This window comes from Somniosus microcephalus, chromosome 20, assembly GCF_052327205.1.
Source record: "Somniosus microcephalus isolate GS21.2 chromosome 20, FLI_Smic_1.0, whole genome shotgun sequence".
NCBI classification, from domain to species: Eukaryota; Metazoa; Chordata; class Chondrichthyes; order Squaliformes; family Somniosidae; genus Somniosus; species Somniosus microcephalus.
In genome coordinates this window covers 43,536,450-43,559,497 of record NC_141006.1, presented here as the reverse complement: position 1 = coordinate 43,559,497, position 23,048 = coordinate 43,536,450, and the positions used below count along the sequence as shown (strand labels likewise).

General features: G+C 46.2%; 1 protein-coding gene across 1 annotated transcript in view; it reads right to left on the bottom strand.

The window, feature by feature from the left end:
- The window catches only part of LOC147103163 (bone morphogenetic protein 7-like), a 78,043-nt gene that overhangs the window by 32,646 nt on the left and 22,349 nt on the right, over positions 1 to 23,048 (bottom strand). Inside the window, exon 2 of the mRNA XM_085962530.1 lies at positions 3,177 to 3,369. Within this exon, the coding sequence (XP_085818656.1) occupies positions 3,177 to 3,369 (193 nt within the window). The remainder of the gene's footprint in view (positions 1 to 3,176; positions 3,370 to 23,048) is intronic.

Here is a 23,048-nt window from a genome sequence, read left to right as displayed (position 1 = left end):
CAAATCCTTTTGAGAAGGACTTCTGAACAACTGTGCATGTGGGTAGAACAAACTGATGGATTCTGATTGATGTTATGCAGAGTTCCAAGTTCAAGTACTGAGATGACGAGGTAACAGAATGTGCTGAGTGTGGCACCTCAGACCTTGGGTGGAGGAACACTGCAGAGATTGGCAGATCAATGGAATCTCTCAGACAGTTAACACGAGCTGTCAACCGAGGACTGAGACAGATCCAGCAGTACTTCAGAGACACTTTCCGTCGCTATCTCAAGCTGAGGCTTTACTGACCTGCAGTACGTGCAGTTATGCAGATTCAGGACTATCCTGTTAATATTGAAGGATGTGTTTCATTAACCATACTTACCAGCCACCAGAGCATTGGGGGCGGGGTGGGGGAGACTTTAGCTCGACTTTAGATATTATCATTCAGGGTTGTGAGCTAAAAATGTTATTTTGTTGAAAAAAAGGCAAGAACTGCCTCCCCCAGAACAGCTGCCCAGACTCCAACTGTCAGAATCGCGCCCACTTTCTCCCCGCTAGCAATTTCAACCCCTAGCCCTCCCGAGTCTCTCCTTCATTTCCATTCCGCCTGAGCTCCATTCTCAAAACTCCATCAAATCCCAGCCCAGTAATTGACCATTCCTGGCATTATTGCCAGCTATTTCCTCCCAACTATTTTTAAACTCACCACATTTTTACATACAACACAGTCCATTGTAACAAACTTCCAGCTTATAGTTTTCAGTTGTCCTTTCTTGATTAACCCCTTGGGGACCACTGCAGCATCTCCACGTGAAATAAAAATACAACAAGGTTGCATTTTCCTTTTACTTTATTGGGTCAATTAAAGGAGCAGTGCACCATAATTAAAATCCCCCAAATGTCACTGATTTAATGCTCGAACCCTATTGGAACAAGTGGACATATTTGCTCTCACCTGAACATTTTCGTTTTAAAACCAGGACTCCAAACGTCTAGGGTATCTCATCATATATTCATTACAGTACCACAGGAACATACTTTATTTTTAAAAGAATCATTATTTATTAAATGCTGCAAAAAAGAGTTCTGCTGCTGGAAACTACTCCAAAGATTGATCATCCCAGCACACAGGGCTGATTTTCCACTTTGCGTTCTTAGTGCGAAGCTTCATTCCTCTGGGAGCGTGTATCAGGAAATTAGACGCAGGCTGCCCGGATTTTCTGTTGATGGCAAACCAGAGCCGGTATGCGATTTCCCAATATCCACTCCCAGTGGGCAAGGCTTTGCACTTGGAATGCAAAAGTGTAAACTTTACCCTATTGCTCCAAGTACCATGGCTGCAGAATGTTGCTTCATGACTTAAACGCCAGAGTTTGAATCCCAGTTTTACTTATTATTAGGACTCCGAGTTTCCCAGATAGCAAGTTTGACCAGGTTGCTGTTGGGGTGGGGAGAAGGACCAAGCATTTGCTGACACAGAATCTCTCACCACACCATTCAAATTCTGGCATGGGAGCGAATTGGCTATAGAACAGCTGATATCATCCATTGTCATGGCCTGTGGGCAGTCATACTGGATGTGGGAGTCCAGCTTGAAAATGTAAATCAAATAAGGAAAACCAAATAAGAAAGGTTGATTTTTTAATATTTTACTAATGTTTAAATTTGAGTTCACTTCATCCATAAGCTTTCCGCCACCACAAATCCTCCTCTGTGCAGCTGGCATGACCCCAATCAATGTTATTGGAGTAAGTTTATCCCTCCCCTTTTGAGGAGGACAACTCCATGCTGCACGGTGAACGGGGCTGAAAAACAGCCTGAAAACTCATCCAGAGGTCAGCGAGCCCTGGGACCTGAACTTTCGACTGTCTGCCTGCCAGACGAGCTCTCAGCACGAATGACTAGACTGCCTCACTTAAAGTCCTTTGATCCCATAATTTTATCTCTGCTGCTTACTCTACCCAGGAAGTGCTATTTTCAATAAACGTTTTGTTGGGTCTGATGAGGGGAGGTGCCAGCTTACTGAATAACAGTTATAAAAAGAAACAGAAATGCAAATAACAGCTCTGATGAAGAGTCCCACCCAAAATGTTAATCAAGCTTTTTCTTTCATTTCTAGCATTTATTTTTGAAAAATGAGCTATGTCTACATCACTTCAAAGTCAACATGCTGCTGAACGACTTTTCCTCCCAGTTGTTTTGCTAAATATATTTCATTTTGATTATTTGCATAGGCTTCTCGGTCAGTGACCTCTGGAACCAACTGCTCCAACACGCACAATTCTGGACTGGGCTGACATCCTTCAGTTTGACTCCCTGCCTATGAGTAAGCACCTCTTTCTCTGCTTACCATCTCCTCCCAAGTGACCCATGTCCTGCCACTCCATAGCTCAGTGTTCTGGTGCACCGATGTGGACAATAGGCCATCTAAGTGAGCAACAGTTATTTTAAAATATTGTCTTGGGAACGCTAGAGCTACATCAGTGGTAAGAGCAGCATGTTATTTTGTAAAACATACTCACTGAAGGATGTTCTGAAATGGGTCAACCTAATGGTTCAGCTGGTACAAGGAATGAGTTTCTGAGCCTTCTGCACCAGAAAGGGTCCCAGGTTCCCGGAGTCAGCTGGCCCCAGCCAGGCCAGAAATCAGGGCTCCCAGTCAGCCTCTCTAACTCTGGGTTGGGGAGGGAAAAATTGGCCTCAGTTCCTGTTCCTGATTGGCTTCCAGTGAGCCCTGCTGGTGTGTGTGTGTGTGGATGTCAGGTAAAGGACAAGATCAGGCTCAACTGTGATGCTCCTGGAGGTTGAAGAGCCTGCTCTCACTGGGGGTAATTTTTGATTCTGTGCGATAGTGTAACTCGGCTGATAGCGAACCGGCAGCCCGTTTTACATCTCTCCAGATTTTTATTTCCATTTCCAGGAGCGATGTAAAACAGGCTGGCAAGTCGTTTCACACTATGGGACAAAGTCAAAATTACCCCCGCTTACTGCACATGAACAGTGGCAGCACCTGTAGAATGTACCTCAGCCAATGCCTTCAGGAGAGATAGGGGGGAAAACTACCTGGGAAAGAATCTTTTGAAAATGTTATCAGGTAATGCAGCATTCTTTAGTAGGGGGAGGAGGACACATTCCCACTGTTGTAAACCACAGGTTATATGGCTACATGAGCACTAATATTAATATGCACTAACCTGTCCTGGAGCTCTTGCAGCACTTGGTAAATAGTGATGTGAAGGGTCATGTTTCCATGGAAATGGTCATTTGCTCCTTTGTAGATCCTAAACTCTGCTGCAGTTACCATTTCCCCTTGAGGAATCTGTGTTAAATCAAACTTAAATTCTTTCCACTGTGCCTTATGGTGAAAAATATCTTCATTGTGCTCCACTGTCAAAACAACAACAAAAAGAGGCAACAATTAAACATGCACAGTTCCCAATTCCCTACCGATGGTGCTCTATAATTGGGCACTAGATGAAATGGGAGAGCCTCTAGTTGGAGCCTACTCCTGACTGAAATCCGAAACTCTGCACGTGGAGAATTGTGGACACGAGTCTGTATCCTACACTAGTACAGTATGCTGCTGGACCTCCATTTTATGATTAATTGTATATTCCTACAAGAAATAGAGAGAATCCTAATCTTGCCAGAGTTCTGATTTTGGGGCAGAAATGCTTTTGCAGTCCACACAGTGTTAACTCTTACCTTGTGGAATAAATCTGAACTCCAAACAAGTAATACAACAAATAGACGAACCAGTGTTTCAAGTATAATAGCAAAATACTGCAGATGTTGGAAATCTGAAATAACAACAGAAAATGCTGGAAATACTCAGCAGGCTAGGCAGCATCTGTGGAGAGAGAAACAGAGTTAACGTTTCAGGTCTGGGACCCTTCATCAGAACTGGAAAAAGCTGGAGATGTAACAGATATTAAGCAGGTGTAGAGACAGTGGGGGAGGGGAGGAAGGAATTGAAAGAATACCCTGTACTTTTGTAAGAGGCAGGAAAGATAAAATGTTGCAAATGGGAATGGCAAAAATCATACTGCATGAAAAATAGGGGCAGGGATAATTATCTGAAATTGTTGAACTCAATGTTGAGTTCGGCAGGCTGCAAAGTGCCCACTCGAAAGATGAGTTGCTGTTCCTCGAGCTTACGTTGAGCTTCATTGGAACAATGCAATAACCCGAGGACAGAGAGATCAGAGTGGGAGTGAAGCGGTGAATTAAAGTGACAGGCGACCAGAAGCTCAGGGTCACCCTTACGGACTGAACGGAGGTGTTCTGCAAAGCGGTCGCCCAATCTGCGTTTGGTCTCCCCAATGTAGAGGAGACTGCATCGTGAGCAGCGAATACAGTATATTAAATTGCAAGAAGTACAAGTAAATCGCTGTTTCACCTGGAAGGGGTGTTTGGGGCCCTGGACAGTGGGAAGGGAGGAAGTAAAAGGGCATGTGTTGCATCTCCTGCGGTGCACGGGAAGGTGCCAGGTGAAGGAGAAGGGCTGTTGGGGGTGATTGAGGAGTGGACCAGGGTGTCGCGGAGGGAGCGGTCCCTTCGGAATGCTGAAAGGGGAGGTGAGGGGAAGATGTGTTTGGTGGTGGGATCACGTTGGAGGTGGCGGAAATGGTGGAGGATAATCCGTTGAATGTGGAGGCTGGTGGGGTGAAAGCTGAGGACAAGGGGAACCCTATCATGGTTCTGGGAGGGAGGGGAAGGAGGTGAGAGCAGAAGTGCGGGAAATAGAACGGACACGGTCAAGGGCCGTGTCAACCACGGTAGAGGGGAATCCTCGGTTGAGGAAAAAGGAAGACATGTCGGAAGCACTAGTATGGAAGGTGGCATCGTCAGAACAGACGCGGCGGAAACGGAGAAACTGGGAGAATGGAATAGAGTCCTTACAGGAAGCGGGGTGGGAGGAAGTGTAGTCCAGGTAGCTGTGGGAGTCGACTTTCGATTGGGCACTTTGCAGCCTGCCAGACTCAACATTGAGTTCAACAATTTCAGATAATTATCCCTGCCCCTATTTTTCATGCAGTATGATTTTTGCCATTCCCATTTGCAACATTTTATCTTTCCTGCCTCTTACAAAAGTACAGGGTATTCTTTCAATTCCTTCCTCCCCTCCTAACCACCCCCCCCGCCTGTCTCTGCACCTGTTTAATATCTGTTACATCTCCAGCTTTTTCCAGTTCTGATGAAGGGTCCCAGACCTGAAACGTTAACTCTGTTTCTCTCTCCACGGATGCTGCCTGGCCTGCTGAGTATTTCCAGCATTTTCTGTTGTTATTTCAGTGTTTCAAGTGTTACTCAAACAGTAGGTTTTAAAGGGAATATGCCCCTTCCTTGGCAAAACTTTTCCCTTTAAATAAATTCTCCCATTAAGGGGCTTTTAATAGAGAAATACAGGTTTGCCGAATGTTAGTCCATCAGTGACTTATTGCAGTGCCACTCCTGACATATAAATCAAGTTTTCAATAGCTTTTTGCCTCTCCTGCCCCACGACATGTACCAAGAGCACTGTAGCTTGGCTGGAGAAGTGAGAAGCTTGCCAATAGAAGGATAAAACTCTTTAATAGTTATACTTTGCTGTACTTTGACAGCCAGGGTACACAATGCTGACTAACAGTAACCTCACCTTGCACTGAATTTATTTTCTTCATATAAAGCAAAGGGAGGGTAGTGGTTTCACAAACCAGAATGAAACCCAGAGACATAATTATAGGAATGTTCGGCTTTTAAAAATAAACTCCTAAAGAGAAGGAATTAATTAAAGGGCAAAAAAACAGGGCGTGTTTCAGAAATAAAAAAGTTACTGAAGATTTTATGTTTTCGGAAACCACGTGCCCCATTCTGAAACTGTTGGACATTTTAAACTTTGGTCTCACTCCAAAGCCATGATGATGTGACAGGCAGAAGCAGGAATCTTCCATCCATAAAGATATTTTGAACTTTCTTTGATCTGGCTGTTCTTGGTTCCACCACCTAGATATAGATATGGGGTAGAGTTTCCGCTAAAATTGGCCAAACCAGTGGGAAAAAAAAAAATCGAGGAATATCAAGCACAAGTTATGTCCGGCGCAAATCGAGTTTCCGCGATTTTTTTTTGCGATGGTTTAAAAAACGTGGCCCTGGAATCCGGCCCCACCCACAGAACTGACCATGCGCCCAGATCAAATTAATCAGCATGGCGAGTTTCTGCTCATTGCGCCCGTTTGCGGCCTGTCGAGAAGGCTCTTCAAGTTAAGCTGGGGTTGTTTAGGCGTTAGGGCACTAGTAGGCATGTTTAAAAAAAATGTTAGTATTAAAAAAATATTTAATTTACTGAGAAACTGACTAGTGCACACCAATGAATCTAGCAAATGGTTCTGTACAGTTTTTTTAAAAGTCATTTTCAGTTATTTAAAATCAGGTTACTCACAGGTGGTGGACTCGACACTCATAATAAAAATGTTTATTTTTAGTGATAAACCCTTTTTCAGCTGTATTAATAAACTGCACCAGGTTACCACACTTAAATACATCAAAGAATATTTTTTATTGCGAGAAAAAAAAAAATCAATTCCGTTCCAGAACGCTGCCCGATTGCGCTGGTTCATGGCAGATTTTGCATTTGTGATTATGCAAATGAGTTTGAGTTGTGAAGTCCAATCATGTCCAATTCTGGGAAGCACAGCACAGCAGGGAAGTGGAGTGCATTGGGAAGGGGCTGGGAGTGGAGTTGACAAGTGGCAGGTAACATTTGTGCAATACAAGTGCCAGGTAACGACCATCTTAAGCAAGAATAAGCCCAGCCATCTCCCCTTGATCTTTAATGGCATTACTATCACCAAGCCACCATTGGCCAGAAGCTTAACTGGACCAGCCATATCAACACCATGGCTACAGGAGCAGGGTAGAGGCTGGTTACTCTATGAGTGTGGCTCACCTCCTGACTCAAGTCTCAAATCGTGAGCGTGATGGAATACTCACCGCTCGCGTGGATGAGTGCAACACTCAAGAAGCTCAACACCATCCAGGACAGAGCAGTTTGCTTGATCTCTGCCGCTGGACTCAATATCCACCCCTTTATAACAGGCACACTATGGTTGCAGTATGCACAGCAGCAACTCACCAAGGTTACTTTGATAGCACCATCTTCCCCTGTGATCTCTACCACCAAGTAAGACAAAAACAACAATGTTGTGGGAACACCATCACCTCCAAGTCACACACCAATTTGAGTTGGATATATATTACTGTTCCTCCAACGTTGCTGGGTCAATATCTTGCAATTCTCTATTTAACACCATTGTGGGGGCACCATCACCACAAGGACTACAGTGGGTCAAGGAGAAGGTTCGCCACCACCTTCTCGGGGGAAACCAAGAATTGGCAGTAAATGCGACCTTGCCAGCATCACCCACATCCCTAGAACAAATTTTAAAAAGTGGGAAGGAGCCTGCACATTGAGCACGGTGGGAAGGGGTTTGGGTGTGTCGCACGGTGGTGGAAGGAGGAAGTAATGGAGTACAGCGGGGGGGGAGGGAAGTGTTGGTGAGCAGAATGCAGTGGAAGGTGAGAAGCAAGATTCCGAATTTTAAAACGTAAACACAAAATCTTGAGACAAGTAGGGCCTCATCTGTTGAATAACGCCAGGAATGTAGGGAACTGAAATGGAAGCTGCTCTGTTAGAATTTTTTAAAATCCTGAATCTGATTTCCAATCGGAAGGTGTATGCAGGAGATTTCAACATCATCTGCAAAATACCTTTACAACATCTAATAAAATTCTAACACTTATATCTCTGCACAGTTATTTAAACCACAATACAATATGAGTATTAACATTAGTTTGAGGAGATCAGTATGTTACTCATGTTTTTATTTTTTTTTAAACATCAGCAAGTTTGCTATAAAGTGGGGGGAAGCCACTGTTTTTTACATTAAGCATTTTAGAATGTGTGAGTGCAGACGGAGTGGACTGGAGACGGAAATGGAAGTGAATGATTCTCAGCCGCACACACACACACATGGTGAAAGGCTGAATCAGAAAATGGTGGCTTGGCAGATACTGTAAGAGTCTATACATTGCTCCTCATGGATTGATTTTATCCAAACAGTATTATATTTTCACAAACTGGTGAGAAGGTGAGAATAACTAGCAAGTTCAGACCGAGGGAGGCAGGAATGCAGGTTTCCTGCAGTTCGGTCAGAATTCACAGCCTCACAGCTCAGGGAGAGGAAAAGAAATAAACATTCCTAGCACTGAAGTATTTCCTGATTATTGAAATATTCTTAGAAAAAATACGTTTTGACTCCCCAAAGGCCTAGTGAGTAAAATCACAAGATACTTAGGGATGAGGAAGGCCATTTGGCTCATCTTAATTAATCTATCCAGAATTACATAGACTTCACTGCACAGAAACAGGCCATTCGGCCCAACTGGACTGTGTTCTACATGAGCCTCCTCCCACTCTATTTACCTCTCCCCACCCTGCTCTATTGGCTGGAGGAAGTAATCATTCAGAATCCTGTGCTCCTCTCCTTTTGCATCTTAAAACATTCTACTCACCTCTTCCTTGACAGCCTTCTTGCTATTTTAGTGCTGGATTTTGTTTTATTTTTATTTCTTGCCTCTACAGCTGTGTTTTTTTCTTGGGCTCTCTTATCTCTTCTGATCACCTGTCTGACGGAGTGGGCCTTTGGCGTAGCGGTAGCATCCCCGCCACTGGGCCAGAAAGCGTAGGGTTTCAAACCCCGCTCCAGACAATCCTGGCAAGTGGAGTCGGAGCTCCGGCTCTAAATTCTGGGTTGACATCCAGCGGGATACTTGCGTCCGTGGGTGCCCCCCCCCCCCCCCCCCGGAGCCCGTAAAACCCTCCCGCCATAGGACTAACCACCCTAATGGCTGGTACGAAGATGGTTATGGTCACAGAAGGAGCATTAATCGCGGCCAGAAATCCTTCCACCACTTCATACAGTTCCCCAAAGGGAACAGTGTGAAGACACGTACGACGACGACCTGTCTGACTTGTTTCTCCGTAATCCTATATTCATCCCGGTGATCCCCTTCTCCTTTCTCCCTGCAGGATTTGTAGAGGTCGTTTTCCCTCCTTATTTCACTTTTAACCGCTAGCTAATCCATTTGGGGTTGCACTTGTTAATTCGGAGTTTGCTAATTTTAGGTGTGTACTTGTTCTGCATGTTCAGCATTACTTTTTTTTTTATTTAAAAAGTTGCTCCATTTGTTTTCTGCTGTAATGTTGATAAACATCCTTCTCTAATCCATTTGTTTTAACTCGAATTAGACCTTTTAAAGTTAGAAACCCGACTCTTGGGGCTCGAGTTTAATAACGGATGCGGGTTGAGGCCGGGCCCGCTGCTCGGCAGCTTTCGGACCAGCACCCGGCTGCCGCCTTCCAGCACTTCCGATTTTGGCTTCATTGGCCTTATTACGGCCGACGTGCAGCTCCCTCCAGGCAATTGCTTGGAGACTGTCAGTTTCTTGCCTCTGATGACACGTTGTTTGTTGAAAATTTAAAGGGGTTATGTCCCCTTTGCATACAAATGTCATTGGGATGGCTTGGTGCTTTATTACCTTGAAAGGGGAGTTGACAGCGTCTGTTCTGAGCAAAATTTAATGAATGATATTGCTGGTCATATTATTCCAGAAAGAGATTCATGATTTTTTGATATATGACTTTATTATCTGACTATGAAATGAAAAAGATGCCAGATGTGTTCCAATCATTGGCTTAGTAATATTAATGCTTTTTCTCTTAAAGGTGCTGGGAGCTGCAGGAATGGCAGCCCCAAAAACTAAGGCTGCACCCAGGTTCAATGAGGGCTCTCTCCATGCTCTTGTTGAGGGAGTTAGAGAACGTCAGGAGCTCCTCTTCCCTGGAAATGGAAGGAGGAGGCCTCCTCAGCAAACCAAGGCAGCTTGTCTGCAAATTGCTGAGGAGGTGAGCTCGAGGTCTGTGTGCAGATGCACATGGGTTCAGTGTGGAGAAAGGTTTAATGATCTGCTGAGATCACCTAAAGTGCGGCCTCTGTGTTCTGGGAAATGGAAGTTCCAGAGTGAGGGCTCAGGGCGATTTCCATGTAGAATGTTGGTGGTGAGACGGAGCGCAAACCACTGTTTATTGGACAGATGATGCCTGGGGTTTGAGAATGTCGGACTTATATTCATCTCCATGTGCCAGCCACCTGTGGTTGAAGCGTAAGCTTACGTGAATCTGGCATGTCTGAGTGCATCTCTTGCCTGATGGCCACAATGTGGTCGCCTGCTGCTGGATTGGCCACATCATGCCCGCAAGGCGTCACTCTCCGTCCTTCTACTCATCCTCCTCCTCGTCCTCTTCCTCTTCCTCCAAGGAGGCTGTGTGCTGAGCCACTTGTTCATCCGGCAGCACTGAGCCGCGCTGCTCTTCCTCCGAATCTGACGACCAGGATGAGAGGATGTAAATGGTTCCTGTTGTGTCTGTCAGTAGTAAGACACAAGACTGCAGGTGAACGGTACAACAGGTGTTTACTCAACGTGGCTCACTCTGGAACTGAACTGTACAGATTACTACTCAGTGCTATATACAGGTGTGGTCACTGCCGGTACTACAGTATACATGAGCTGTAAAAAGTAGTTCCCCCCTTAAAGGTACATACATTACAGTTCCTATCCCGTTGTTACAGATTTCAGTTGAGGCAAGAAGCTTGCAAGCGCACACTCAAAGTGGCCTGAAATTATTGCCAATCGGTTCAAACAGCAGATGTGTGTCAGCTTGACCAGTCACAAGGTCAGTAGATTTGCAAAATCTTATCCCAAACCTCCAACAACAAATTTGTTGCATTTGAATGTCAGCCATGTTACAGGAGCTGTTTTGAAGTTCTGCACCAATGACTACAGATCATGTCCTCCACCAACTCGTCTCCTTGCAGCTGGACTGTTTCTGACAAGATGGGAAACAGGAGCCAGAGACACGAAAATGGGAAAACTCTATCAAAATAGGATTAGCAAGGCAGTTAACAGGCTCTCAGCTGCCTTAACTACCTGTCCCACCGGTTCCAGTCGGGTCTGTAAAGTCTGTGGGTTGTATAGCGAAGTAATACACAGACTACAAGAGTAACTTAAACAGGACTTTACTATTCGAAGGTCAGGGCGAATCTGCCCAATAAATTCTGCCACAGCACTTATATACCGGTGTGGTCACCGTCGGTATTACAGTATGCAGCAGCCAGGATAAAGTAGTGCCACACCTAAAATAGTTCTCTTAAAGGTGGACGGTTACATACAATAGTTCTCTTAAAGGTAGAACAGTTACATACACTACAACCCTCCCTTTTTAGCTTACAACATACTTATTCCCCATTAACATAACATCATAACATATCCAACTTCATGTTACAACAGTTCACAGAGGTAGTCTCTGCGGAAACAGTTCACAGATTCAGTCTCTGCGGGAAACAGTTCACAGATTCAGTCTCCGATCTTCTTGACTCGGTCCGGACCACGCCTCCGTGGTGTAGTCGGATCACCTTGCTAGAGGGACTCATCCCATAGTCCTTCCCTAGACTTAACAGCTTTACTTCCATCACTTCTGAACCAGCATTGCTGACTTTTTAAAACAAACAAAAAACAGTTGGATTGCCTTGGGAAATTTTCCTACCTTCCAACTGATTTGGCTCCGTTCGGGGGACCACGTGTGTGATCGGGTAGAGGTAATAATGGTTCAGATGGTTATCATCTTCTGCTTCGTCTTTTCCTTTTTTGCTTCTTGGAGACTCTCGGAGCTCCATTGTCAGCTGCCAGCTGTAACGCCACCATCTCCCTATGTTCCTTAGACTTTAAGTGATTCATCCTGATTTCGGCACTTTGGGAGTTCTCGGCACAAGCTGGGCAGACCAGGTCCTCGTAATATTCAGTGTCACTCAACAGATCATGGTAATATTCGGTGTCGTCCTGAGCTAGGCCAGCGAGAGGGTCTTCTATTTCCTCCTTACCCAGCTGGACGTTAGCCGACTTTTGTTCCAAATCCCGACATCTGTCCTGAAGAGACTTCATCATGCGTTCAGATTCATCCCGCTTTTTCTGGGCTTCCTGCAAGTCTTTTACTAATGACCTCATTTGTGATTTCAATACTTCAACTTCATTCGGAGATTGATTGATCAGACTATTCAATCCCTCTACTGAAGTAACTGTTTCAGTATTCTGTTGTTCTACATTGCCGTGCGTCAGCGTACTTTTGGCATCCAAGGGCTGTTCTGCTGCAGACTTCTCAGTCTGGGTTGCCACCTCAGCTCTTCCAATGACTTTTGAGAGCTCCCTTCCCTTTGAAGATTGAGGCTCGTATTTAAGTTTTTCCCATTTTAGAGTTTTATCCCTCAGCATATGAATGAGTTGGCTGACTGTTAACTCTTCTGCCATCATCCCTTTTCCATTAACTACAGGGCTGTTTATAACCTTGCCCTGGAGGAGTTGGCTGACTGTTAACTCTTCTGCCATCATCCATTTCCCATTAGCTGCAGGGCTGTTTAGAACCTTGCACTGGGGTCCCTTTGCTGCTTCTACTTCGCCATCATCCGCAGCCTCCACCATTCGAATTTCCACAAATGAATCGTCCGGTGATGCTGCACCCGACTTCAGTAGGAGCTCGGAATTCATGGCGACCAAATCAGCCTTTTCTGCCTGCAACCTGCTAACAAGCGCCTTCAGTTGCTGAACATCTTGCTCCACCAAATTAGAGCACGCACCTTCAGAGACCGAATCAGCTTTGATTCGTTTGGCCTCCTCGCGCAGACGGTTTGTGTGCTCCTGCTCCATTTTCTCCCCCAGCTGCTTCTGTTGTCTTTCCAGATTCTCCCACTCTGTGTCCAAGAACTTTTTCATTGCTGTTGTCTCTTGCTCAAGACGGCAACTCAATTGTTCTAATTGCTGTTGTAATTTGAAATAAAGTTGAGTTTGAGCTCGGTGTTCCTCAGTAATGTATATGTCTGTAAACTGGACAGACTCAGAATTCTCTGTCAAACTATGTTGTTGTTGTTCAGTGGAATTCTGTTCTGAAACTTTGTTCTCCTCTGGAGCATAAGCCTTTATGCACGCCTTCGTTTTTCCAACCTCAGTCAGCAAGTTCATTTTAGACTTGTCTTTCATACTTGGGCTGGTCTCATCGTCATCCGTTTCAGAGTCTGAGCTGATTGTCTGCACCGAGTCCTCACTCGTTATTGCTTTTAGGTAGTGCCATTCCATGTCTATTTTCTTGATCCACTCCCGTCCTAGAAGTGGTGGTCCTCTCTCAGGTAGTACATATAAGTCCATTCCTGGGTGTTCTTTGCCCCTGTCTCTCACCTTGACTCTTATCTTCCCCATGGGGTATACTTTATGCCCCATGTATGTCTGCAATACGAACTTGGTACCTCTCAAGGGTATATGTGAGAATAGCCGGTTGTAATCCCTTCGATTTATGACTGATAGGGCTGATCCAGTGTCCAACTCCATTTTCACTTGGACTCCGGCTATTTTTAGCATGACCCAGATAGTTTGTAGGTCAGCTTTCTTACTCACATTGTGAATTCTCAGACTACCCAGTTCCTGGCCGTTTGGGTCTGAATCCGAATTCTGTTCGTCTGAACTCTTCTCAGCCACCTTGTGTACTTTGTTGTACTTTCCCTGTGATGGCTTTTTTTGGTTGTTGGTCTTCTTTCCTGACCGGCATACTTTAGCTATGTGACCCAGTTTGCCACATTTTCTACATTCCTGGTTTTTAAACCAGCATTGGTTCTGGTCGTGTGTTGTCTTCCCACAACGATAACATTTCGTTGTACCCGAAGTAATTTGATCCACATTGAGTACCGCTGCCTTTAGCTGCATTTCCGCAGTTCCTTTCGCTGTGGCTTCGTGCGATGCTGCAATAAGGACAGCCCTCTCAAGTCTAAGGTCGTTCTCTTCGAGTAGTCGCTTTTGCGTTCCTTCCTTCGACAGCCCACACACGAACTTGTCTCGCAATGCCTCTGTCAGATTTCCTCCAAACTGGCAGTATTTCGCTAGTCTACGCAGTTCGACCAAGTATTCCGCGTTGCTTTCCTCTTTCCGTTGCGTTCTCGCATAAAATTTGAATCGTTCCGCCAACATCAGCGGTGTGGGGTTCAAGTGATCCTTCAGAACAGCAACAATATTATCGAAAGTCTGATCCGTCGGTTTAGCTGGTGATAGAAGATGCTTCAATAACCCGTATGTCTTCGCGCCCATCGAGTTTAGCAAGGTTATAGCTTTATCATCATCTTCTATTTTATTGGCCTCACAATATATCTCGATACGTTCTACGTACGTGGCCCAATCTTCCACCTCGGCATCGAAGTTGTTGATGTTACCATGCTTAGGCATCTTCACTATCTCTCACTATCTTTCTGCGAAACAACAGGATTTCTCTTTAACTTTTTAACTTTTTCTTTTGAAAAAATGGCGGTTTCCCGCGCTTGTCTTCTTCCCCGCCTACTGGCAAAATGGCGGTTTCCCGCGCTTGTCTTCTTCCCCCCTACTGGCAAAATGGCGGTTTCCCGCTCCTGACTTCTTCCTCTGGTGGGAGGGGTAAGCTTTGCCCTCGGGCGACGACCGCTGGTTTACGGGGTTTGTAGCCTGTGCGCCGGCTTCAGTTTATTCTGAAGCGCGCGCTAGAAAAGCCGATCGCGTTCCTTGTTCCCCCCCCCTTCTTCTTTTCGGCAGGGGCAACCGGCGCTGGGGACAACCAGTTGGCGTCGGACAGATCCAGCTCCTGGTCCTTCACGGCAGCTGCTGCAAGCCGCTGGCCGGAACCTCGCTCGGTCTCTCTCTCGGGCTCTGTCTCTCCCGCTCGCGCGGCTCTCGCTCGCTCTCTCTCGGGCTCTGTCTCTCCCGCTCGCGCGGCTCTCCCTCAGCGGCTTTAAACGCCTCTCCCAGACCTCCCGCAGTCCGGTCCTTTCCTCCCCGGCTGCGGCTGATTCTTCGCGGGTTATTTAGTTATTTATTTATTTATTGCCTCCGCGCCTTATGATCCCGGTCGCAGCGCCTTGCGGCCTCGGTAGGTGCCCGGCCTTTTTCGCTCCAATCGCGCCTCCCAGCCCTCTCGCAGTCCGGTGCTTTCCTCCCCGGCTGCGGCTGAGTTCTCCGTGGCTTATTTATTTTTATATCTTCCCACGCCTTACGATCCCGGTCGCAGCGCCTCGTGGTCGCGGTAGTTGTCCGGCCTTTTTCGCCGTCGCGGTCTAGCCGTCTCACAACGCTCCCCAGCCCGCTTGTACCACGGCTTCCGTGCTCCACGCTGCCCCGTCTCAGCGCCTCTGGGCCCGACTTCTGTCCGGCTCCTTTCCCCCTCGACCGTGGTCGAGTTCACCGCCCTTATCCTCCGTTTATTTGTTTCTATTTTCCCTTTACTCACAGTCACCGTGGCCGACTTGCTTCTCGTGTTGATCGGCTCACTCACCACCGTGGCAGAAGGGACAATCCGTGCCTGTTGCTGATGGAAGACTTCGTGTTTGAAATCTTCCTCCTTTCTTGGTCTGCAGACTCGAGTTTTCTCTCAGCAAAACGACGAGGGCGGGTGCCTCTTCTCGACGCTCGTTTACTTCTTCAGAAGTATTGTTGCCGCAGGGTAAGATCGAACTCGTCGCCACTGTAAAGTCTGTGGGTTGTATAGCGAAGTAATACACAGACTACAAGAGTAACTTAAACAGGACTTTACTATTCGAAGGTCAGGGCGAATCTGCCTAATAAATTCTGCCACAGCACTTATATACCGGTGTGGTCACCGTCGGTATTACAGTATACAGCAGCCAGGATAAAGTAGTGCCACACCTAAAATAGTTCTCTTAAAGGTGGACGGTTACATACAATAGTTCTCTTAAAGGTAGAACAGTTACATACACTACAGGGTCAGTTTGGGAGCGGCTGACCCGACACTCACGAAAATCGCGTGGGGATGGGATGGAGGCGGGTTGGGTATCTGAAGCCATTTTTCCCGATTTTCACAGCTGACTCGCCTCCAAACCCGCCTCCTCAGGGCTATTAAAATCGAGCCCTTGTCTTTGGTATATTTGGGTCCCATATCGTGTTAAACTTGATCATTCTGTGGTCACGGAACCCCGTAAGTGCTATGACTTCCATTTCCTGTATGTTGTCTGGATCATTAACATGTACCAACTTATAAAGAAAGAAAGACTTACATTTATATAGTGCCTTTCATGACCATTGGACGTCCCAAAGCACTTTACAGCCAACATAGTACTTTGTGACGTGTCGTCACTGTTGCAATGTAGGAATTACAATGAGCATTGTCTCTCATGGCTTCCCTTTCACATTGAAGTCAACGGAGAGGAGAATCAGGCAGGACGTATAACAGGTGACTGTTCCGCTACTGCCTGCTTTACGCCCGGCAGCACGGTGGCATAGTGGTTAGCACTGTTGCCTCACAGCGCCAGGGACCCGGGTTCGAATCCGGCCTCGGGTGACTGTCTGTGTGGAGTTTGCACATTCTCCCCGTGTTTGCGTGGGTTTCCTCCGGGTGCTCCGGTTTCCTCCCACAGTCCAAAGATGTGCAGGTTAGGTTGATTGGCTATGATAAATTGACCCTTAGTGTTAGGGGGATTAAATACGTGGGGTTACGGGGATAGGGTGGGATGTGTGTTGGTGTAGGGGTTACGGGGATCGGGTGGGATATGTGTCGGTGCAGGCTCGATGGGCTGAAATGGCCTCTATCTGCATTGTGGGGTTTCTGTGATTTCTGTGATAAGGTTGAAAGTTTCCCCCAGGGTTATACTGCTGGCAGCACTTCAAGCCCACATTGGGAGCACAGAGCACATCAGATGTGTGTTAGCCTGAAGCCTGCGGGCCTGATAGTATGGGCCACCCGCCATCACATCATCAACACCTTATTGTCCAGGCTCACACAGAGGTGATTGGGTGAGGTACAGTACCAGAGTGTTTGGCACCAGTGGAACTGGAACCTCGAAGAAATCAGTGTCTTCAGGAGTGGAGCAGGAAAAATACAAAAGAAAACTGAGAACAGAGACATTTTATCGAGGAGAGAAAGAGAAAGCGATAATGTTGAAATTTACAACAGCTCTAAAGTTTCATACAACATCTAGCGAAAGCACAAAAATATCAGTTGAAGAAGCATAAAAGCACAACGAGGGCAGGATTCCTGCAGGTTTACACTGAGCGCGCTCCAGGAAAGTGGAGAATCCCAGGCCCAGTCCATCCACAACTGCGGAAAGGCACAGCTCTCGGGCGGATGGAACAAGCTATTTGCCATCTGCGTGACAGCCTCTCATCTCCAGGGACCCATGGTGAAGTGCTCGCCACATGAAAAGAAGTGAACTTACAATTACATTGCTTTTCATCCTTATTTACTTAAAGTATCTTCTGAGATCATCTAATCTGAAGTGTATGACGATCACGCACAGGGATGGGTTCCTGCCCCAGTGGAGCAGCCCTCCTGACAAACCCTGGCGAAAACAGCTCGAGTGAAGTGCTTCCTCTGCTCGCACTAGATTTCTTTTATACTTAAGACTTTAATTATAATCGACAGCAGGAAAAAACACAGACCAAATATAAATATGCAAGAGTAGTTATCTGTAAATCTTAGCAATTGATTTGAAGGAGCTATTTTCCATTGGATAGTGCTGTTGCCATCCAGGCAGTTTTGGAGCAGACAGTCCGGTTTTTTGTTGTTGTTGCATGATGTGGTTGGAAATGACTAAAATTAAAAACCAGACACCATGAGGCAGATTTCAGGCGGCCGACCAGTGGAGCGTGCCAGCTGGCCACCCGATCCTGCCAGTGGGAGGCCTGGTCCACGCTGAGGGCTGGGCCTCATTACTGTATCGGCAGCGAACTGCAGGCGCCAAACGGGCACCCCGATGCAGCTCGCCAGCTTCGAGCTAGCCCGATATCAGGCTATCCGGAGGCCGACCTGGCTGGCAGGAAGATATGGCTGGTTGGCGAGGTGGGTGGGGGGCGGAGGGAAGGTGAGCCTGAGGTGGAAAGGGCCTGTATTATTCTTGTGGATCCTGGATAAGCAGTCCTACTCCTCCCGGCCCCACGAAAATAATTTTTTGAAACTTACTTTTTTTTTTGATGCCTCTTCTGCTGTTCCACCTGGTAAATCCAAGCAGGAGTGTCAGCTGTGGCTCAGTGGGTAGCACACTTGCCTCTGAGGTCAGAAGGTTGTGGGTTCAAGTCCCACTCCAGGGACTCGAGCACATAAAGCTAGGCTGACACTCCAGTGCAGTGCTGAGGGAGTGCTGCACTGCCGGAGGTGCCGTCTTTCGGATAAGACATTAAACCGAGGCCCTGCCTGCTCTCTCAGGTGGACGTGAAAGATCCCATGGCTGTATTTCAAAGAAGAGCAGGGGAGTTATCCCTGTTGTCCTGGCCAATATTTATCCCTCAACCAACACAACAAAAACAGATTATCTGGTCATTATCACATTGCTGTTTGGGACCTTGCTGTGCGCAAATTGGCTGCTGCATTTCCCACATTAAAACAGTGACTCTACTTCAAAAAAAGTACTTCATTGGCTGTAAAACGCTTTGAGACGTCCAGTGGTTGTGAAAGGCGCTATATAAATGCAAATCTTTCTTTCAGAGTGTCCATGACACGTGCTCTGCCCAATTCTCCATCAAAGTTGCAGTGTAGATCATAAGACCTTGATTTGCATATTAAAGGGACCATACCACCTGAAGTAGGCCAGTGATGCGGCCGCCCAACAGAAAGCCCCCTCGAGGGTTGCGGCAGCCTCGCAACCCAAGTTAAAATCTACCCCAAACATCTGATTTTCAAAACAGGATTTTATCATTTTCCCCATTTACTTCTGTGTCTTATGATGTTGAGCTGCTAGTTTTTAAAATTAATTTTCATCGACCACAAAACAAACTTCTGAACTCAAACCTGGATGAGTGCAGCTCCAACAACACTCAAGAAGCTCGACACCATCCAGGACAAAGCAGCCCGCTTGACTGGCACCCCATCCACCATCTTAAACATTCACTCCCTCCACCACTGGCGTACTGTGGCTGCAGTGTGTACCATCTACAAGATGCACTGCAGCAACTCGGCAAGGCTTCTTCGGCAGCACCTCCCAAACCCATGACCTCTTCCACCTAGAAGGATAAGGGCAGCAGGTGCATGGGAATACCACCACCTCCAAGTTCCCCTCCAAGTCACACACCATTCTGACTTGGAAGTATATCGCTGATCCTTCATCGTCGCTGGGTCAAAATCCTAGAAGCCCCTACCTAACAGCACTGTGGGAGTACCTTCACCACACGGACTGCAGCGGTTCAAGAAGGCAGCTCACCGCCACCACCTTCTCAAGGACAATTAAGGATGGGCAATAAATGCTGGCCTTGTCAGCGACACCCACATCCCATAAACGAATTTTTAAAAACCACAAGCCGGGCAAGTGATTAATTACAGAAAAAGAACCAGTGCGAATGGCTTGTGTCGTCTCTCAGGCTCAGGCCCCACACTTTCCTCCCGTGCTCTCCATGTTGGGCGGTCTCATCTATTCAGCTACGGAAGCTGCGCACTGACTGTGGTGGCACTGCCATTTCTCAGGGCTTTTTAAAGCAGAATCGTTCAATGGCCAACAAGTTACGCTGTGCGCAGCGTGTAGAGAACTTCAGGATTTGTGGAAGGATGTGGCACCACGACCAATCACTCACCTCAGCCATGATTCTACCCCTGTCCTGCCCAGGTCTGGTTTTGGAATTGGGAAACAGTTGCCAGAATTACTAACAAAGCGATTCGAATGCTGGTGAGGTGCAGGGCTAAACTACATTAAAAAAATACAGTAACACAAAAAGCATATTTTTGTAAGTTACTTTCTATTTTTCTTTCTCCCCAGTATTCCTGTTCCACATGTCTTCCAGCCGCTGACTTCTGTCCATACTGCTGTAAAGCCAGCTGATAGGAGGTACATGAGAGCATTCTAGTTAGTTGTGCTCCCCACCTTGAGGGCGTATGCCTTTGACTCAGTGGGGTCGATCTCGACTCTGTGCAATAGTGTAATACGGGTGCTAGCGAATCAGCAGCCCATTTTACGTCTCTTCCCATTGTTATTTCCATTGACTTTGTGTGTTTTTTCAAGTAATGGAGAGAATCGTGAGTAAATTGCATGTCCACCATTTTGGTTAAGGTCTGCCTTGGGAACTGCGAGAGTGCAGCTCATGAGCCCGTTTCTCTGCTAGCACCTTATCCGTAGATACCGGCAACAGCTTATTTCTGCTTCTGCCACTATACTTCATTCTAGAAAAGTATAGATGTGTAAACCAGCACATACTAAAGAGGAATTCAACTGCTCAATGTCAGGGCAGATTGTATAACTGTAATACAAGACACACATTTTCTTCTGCATTTCTCCATATAGTGAGCCCCTGAGTCCCTGCCAGGCCATGTGAGGAGATATCAAAAGGAGGAAAGATGCCTCCCCAGGAGGAGTGAGGGAAATTCTGGGGGTGAATTACTCAACATACTCCTTAATGGCCTAGGATTGGCAGCTTTACCAAGTCAAAGGTTGTTGGGGAGTTCAACATAAAACATAAGAAATAGGAGGAGGAGTAGGCCATTCGGCCCTTCGAGCCTGCTCCGCCATTCAACTCCACCTTCCCGCATTATACCCATATCCCTTGAATCCTGTAGTATCCAAAAATCTATGGATCCCAGTCCTGAATATACTCAATGACTGAGCATCCACAGCCCTTTGGGGTAGAGAATTCCAAAGCCTTTGTGTGAAGACATTTCTCCTCATCTCAGTCCTAAATGGCCGACCCCTTATTCTGAGATTGTGACCCCTGGTTCTAGACTCTCCAGCCGGGGGAAACATCCTCCCAGCATCTACCCTGTCGAGCCCTGAAAGAATTTGATATGTTTCAAATGAGATCACCTCTCATTCTTCTAAACGCTAGGGAATATAGGCCTCATCTACGCAATCTCTCAGGTACAGGGCAGGAAGTGGGATCATAACTGGAGTTCTGCTCGTGATGAAAACCTTAATAATGTTAATAAGTAATGCCTACACAACACAAGGCATGAATTAAATCCAAAAATGGACCTGTATTCTGAAAATCAGACGTGTGGTGTCTGGCTTTCATTTAAAAGAAAAATCAGCTACTCAAAAAACTGTCTGGCGGCAGCCTACAAGGACTTGGCTAAAGAGCTTGCTGTTCGCAATTTCTATTGGTTAGGGAGTGGTGCATAGCATAGGGAGGGAAAAATTACTCAGAAAATAGGTAGGAGGGAAGAATTGAATTTCATGGGTTTTATCCTACCTTTTATGTTGCAGGAGAAAGTAAGTGCATGGGGGAGTAGTTTAAGCCTAAATTAATTCACTCATGTGGTAAAGGACAAAATGTAATTTCTTAAATCTGCCACCTTGTAAAATAAACCTTCCCATCAGACCATGGAGACCCACTCACTCACCTGGGCCTCACATTCACTGAGGAACTGCTCAGTTCATGACAGCCATGAACATTGGCTGGCCAGAACTGAATCTCCGTGTCTTTGACACCTCTCAATCAGCATTGAATCCTTCTTTAGAAACAGGATTGCTGGTCACTGGACTCTCTGAAGCTGACCGCTGACAGAGCTCCTGACTGATGCCAAGTAAGCAAAAACCCTTTGGCCTAAAATGGCACGTCTCGATCAGGCTACAGAGAGAACATTAAAACTAATAATGTATTTTTCCTTAAGTAGGATTTACTACAGCATATAGCATCTAATAAAACCTCATTGTATAGACAAAAATCAAGCACTGATCCTGTTGTTTTTTTTTGCAAGGTCCAAGATTTATTGATTTCAGGTCAGGTTAGATCTGCATTGTCTGCTAATGCTAAGTGGCAAATACATCAGAAAGCACTTTGTTAACTGTATTATCCACCAAGTATCTAAGACTGTGAATATACTGAAGCACAATGTGATCTTTCTTTAAAGTGCATAATAATAACAGCTAATTTCATGCCTCCCCTAGTGGGTGTTGTGGGATCCTAAGCTTCCATCTTTTATTCCTCATTCCCTCATAAAATGATTATTCACTCGGTCTATTTTAAACCGGTTGCTATGATGAGTCACTGATGATGTCACCATATCATGATGGTTTAAAAACTGCCAAGGGGAGCTGAATATATAATGTGCTGTTTTAATTCTGTGGATTTGTTTTAACTGCTTCCCCTTTGACACTGAACTGATATTTCCTGCGATTTATTTTTTTGTCCTAATGTTGGTAAGGACTAATGATTTCTCCGGCTGGCCTGTGACTATCCGATAAGTTGGTGAATGAATCACAGGAGCAGCTTTGGTGTCTGGTGTAAAGGTGTGGCTAGTGCTCGAGTGCTAGTCCTATAGAACATTCACTATAAATGAGTCGATTCCTGTCTTTGTGAATGGGAGGAAGCCACATGTGAGGCTGGTCATTTGGCAGCCTTGTCATGTTAGTGCAGGAACCACACGAGATGTGCCATACAGCCTGGTAAACCACAGAGTAAACTTGAATCAGGTTCACAGAAGACCAAGCCCGTCCGAATGCTCGCCTGCCTCCAAAGTATAACTCGCTGTACTTTCACCCTTGCAAGATACAACGGGGGTAGAATTTGTTGTGAATGGCGGGGCAAATTGGGCAGTATTGCATTGACCGCTCGTTATACTCCCCGCCTGATATGCGGTTCCATTGACCTCAGGTAGAGCAGGAAATCAGGCAGGGTAAATAACAGGCGACCAAAGCGATACCATTTGTTTTGCGCTTCCGCCCAAGATGAATTTCTACCCCAACATCTTTTTATTGCCCATTTTCTTCTCCCCTCGCAGACTACTCGTGATCAAATGCCTTCCTGCAGCCACGCGGGTTGGACACATCCTCCATGTGCACGATTAGGTAGCTTGGTTGAAGACTGAGGAAGTTCACACGCCTGAGGTAGCCCTGGAAATGGCACTTGTTGCTTTATTTATTAGGAGTGTATTTATGCACTCCTGACAGTGAGAGGTGCCAGAGCCGGAGAATGGAATATTCATTTATGTGCCCAATAACCATCAAGGACTCCTAGGTCAGCGTTGCAGAGTAAAT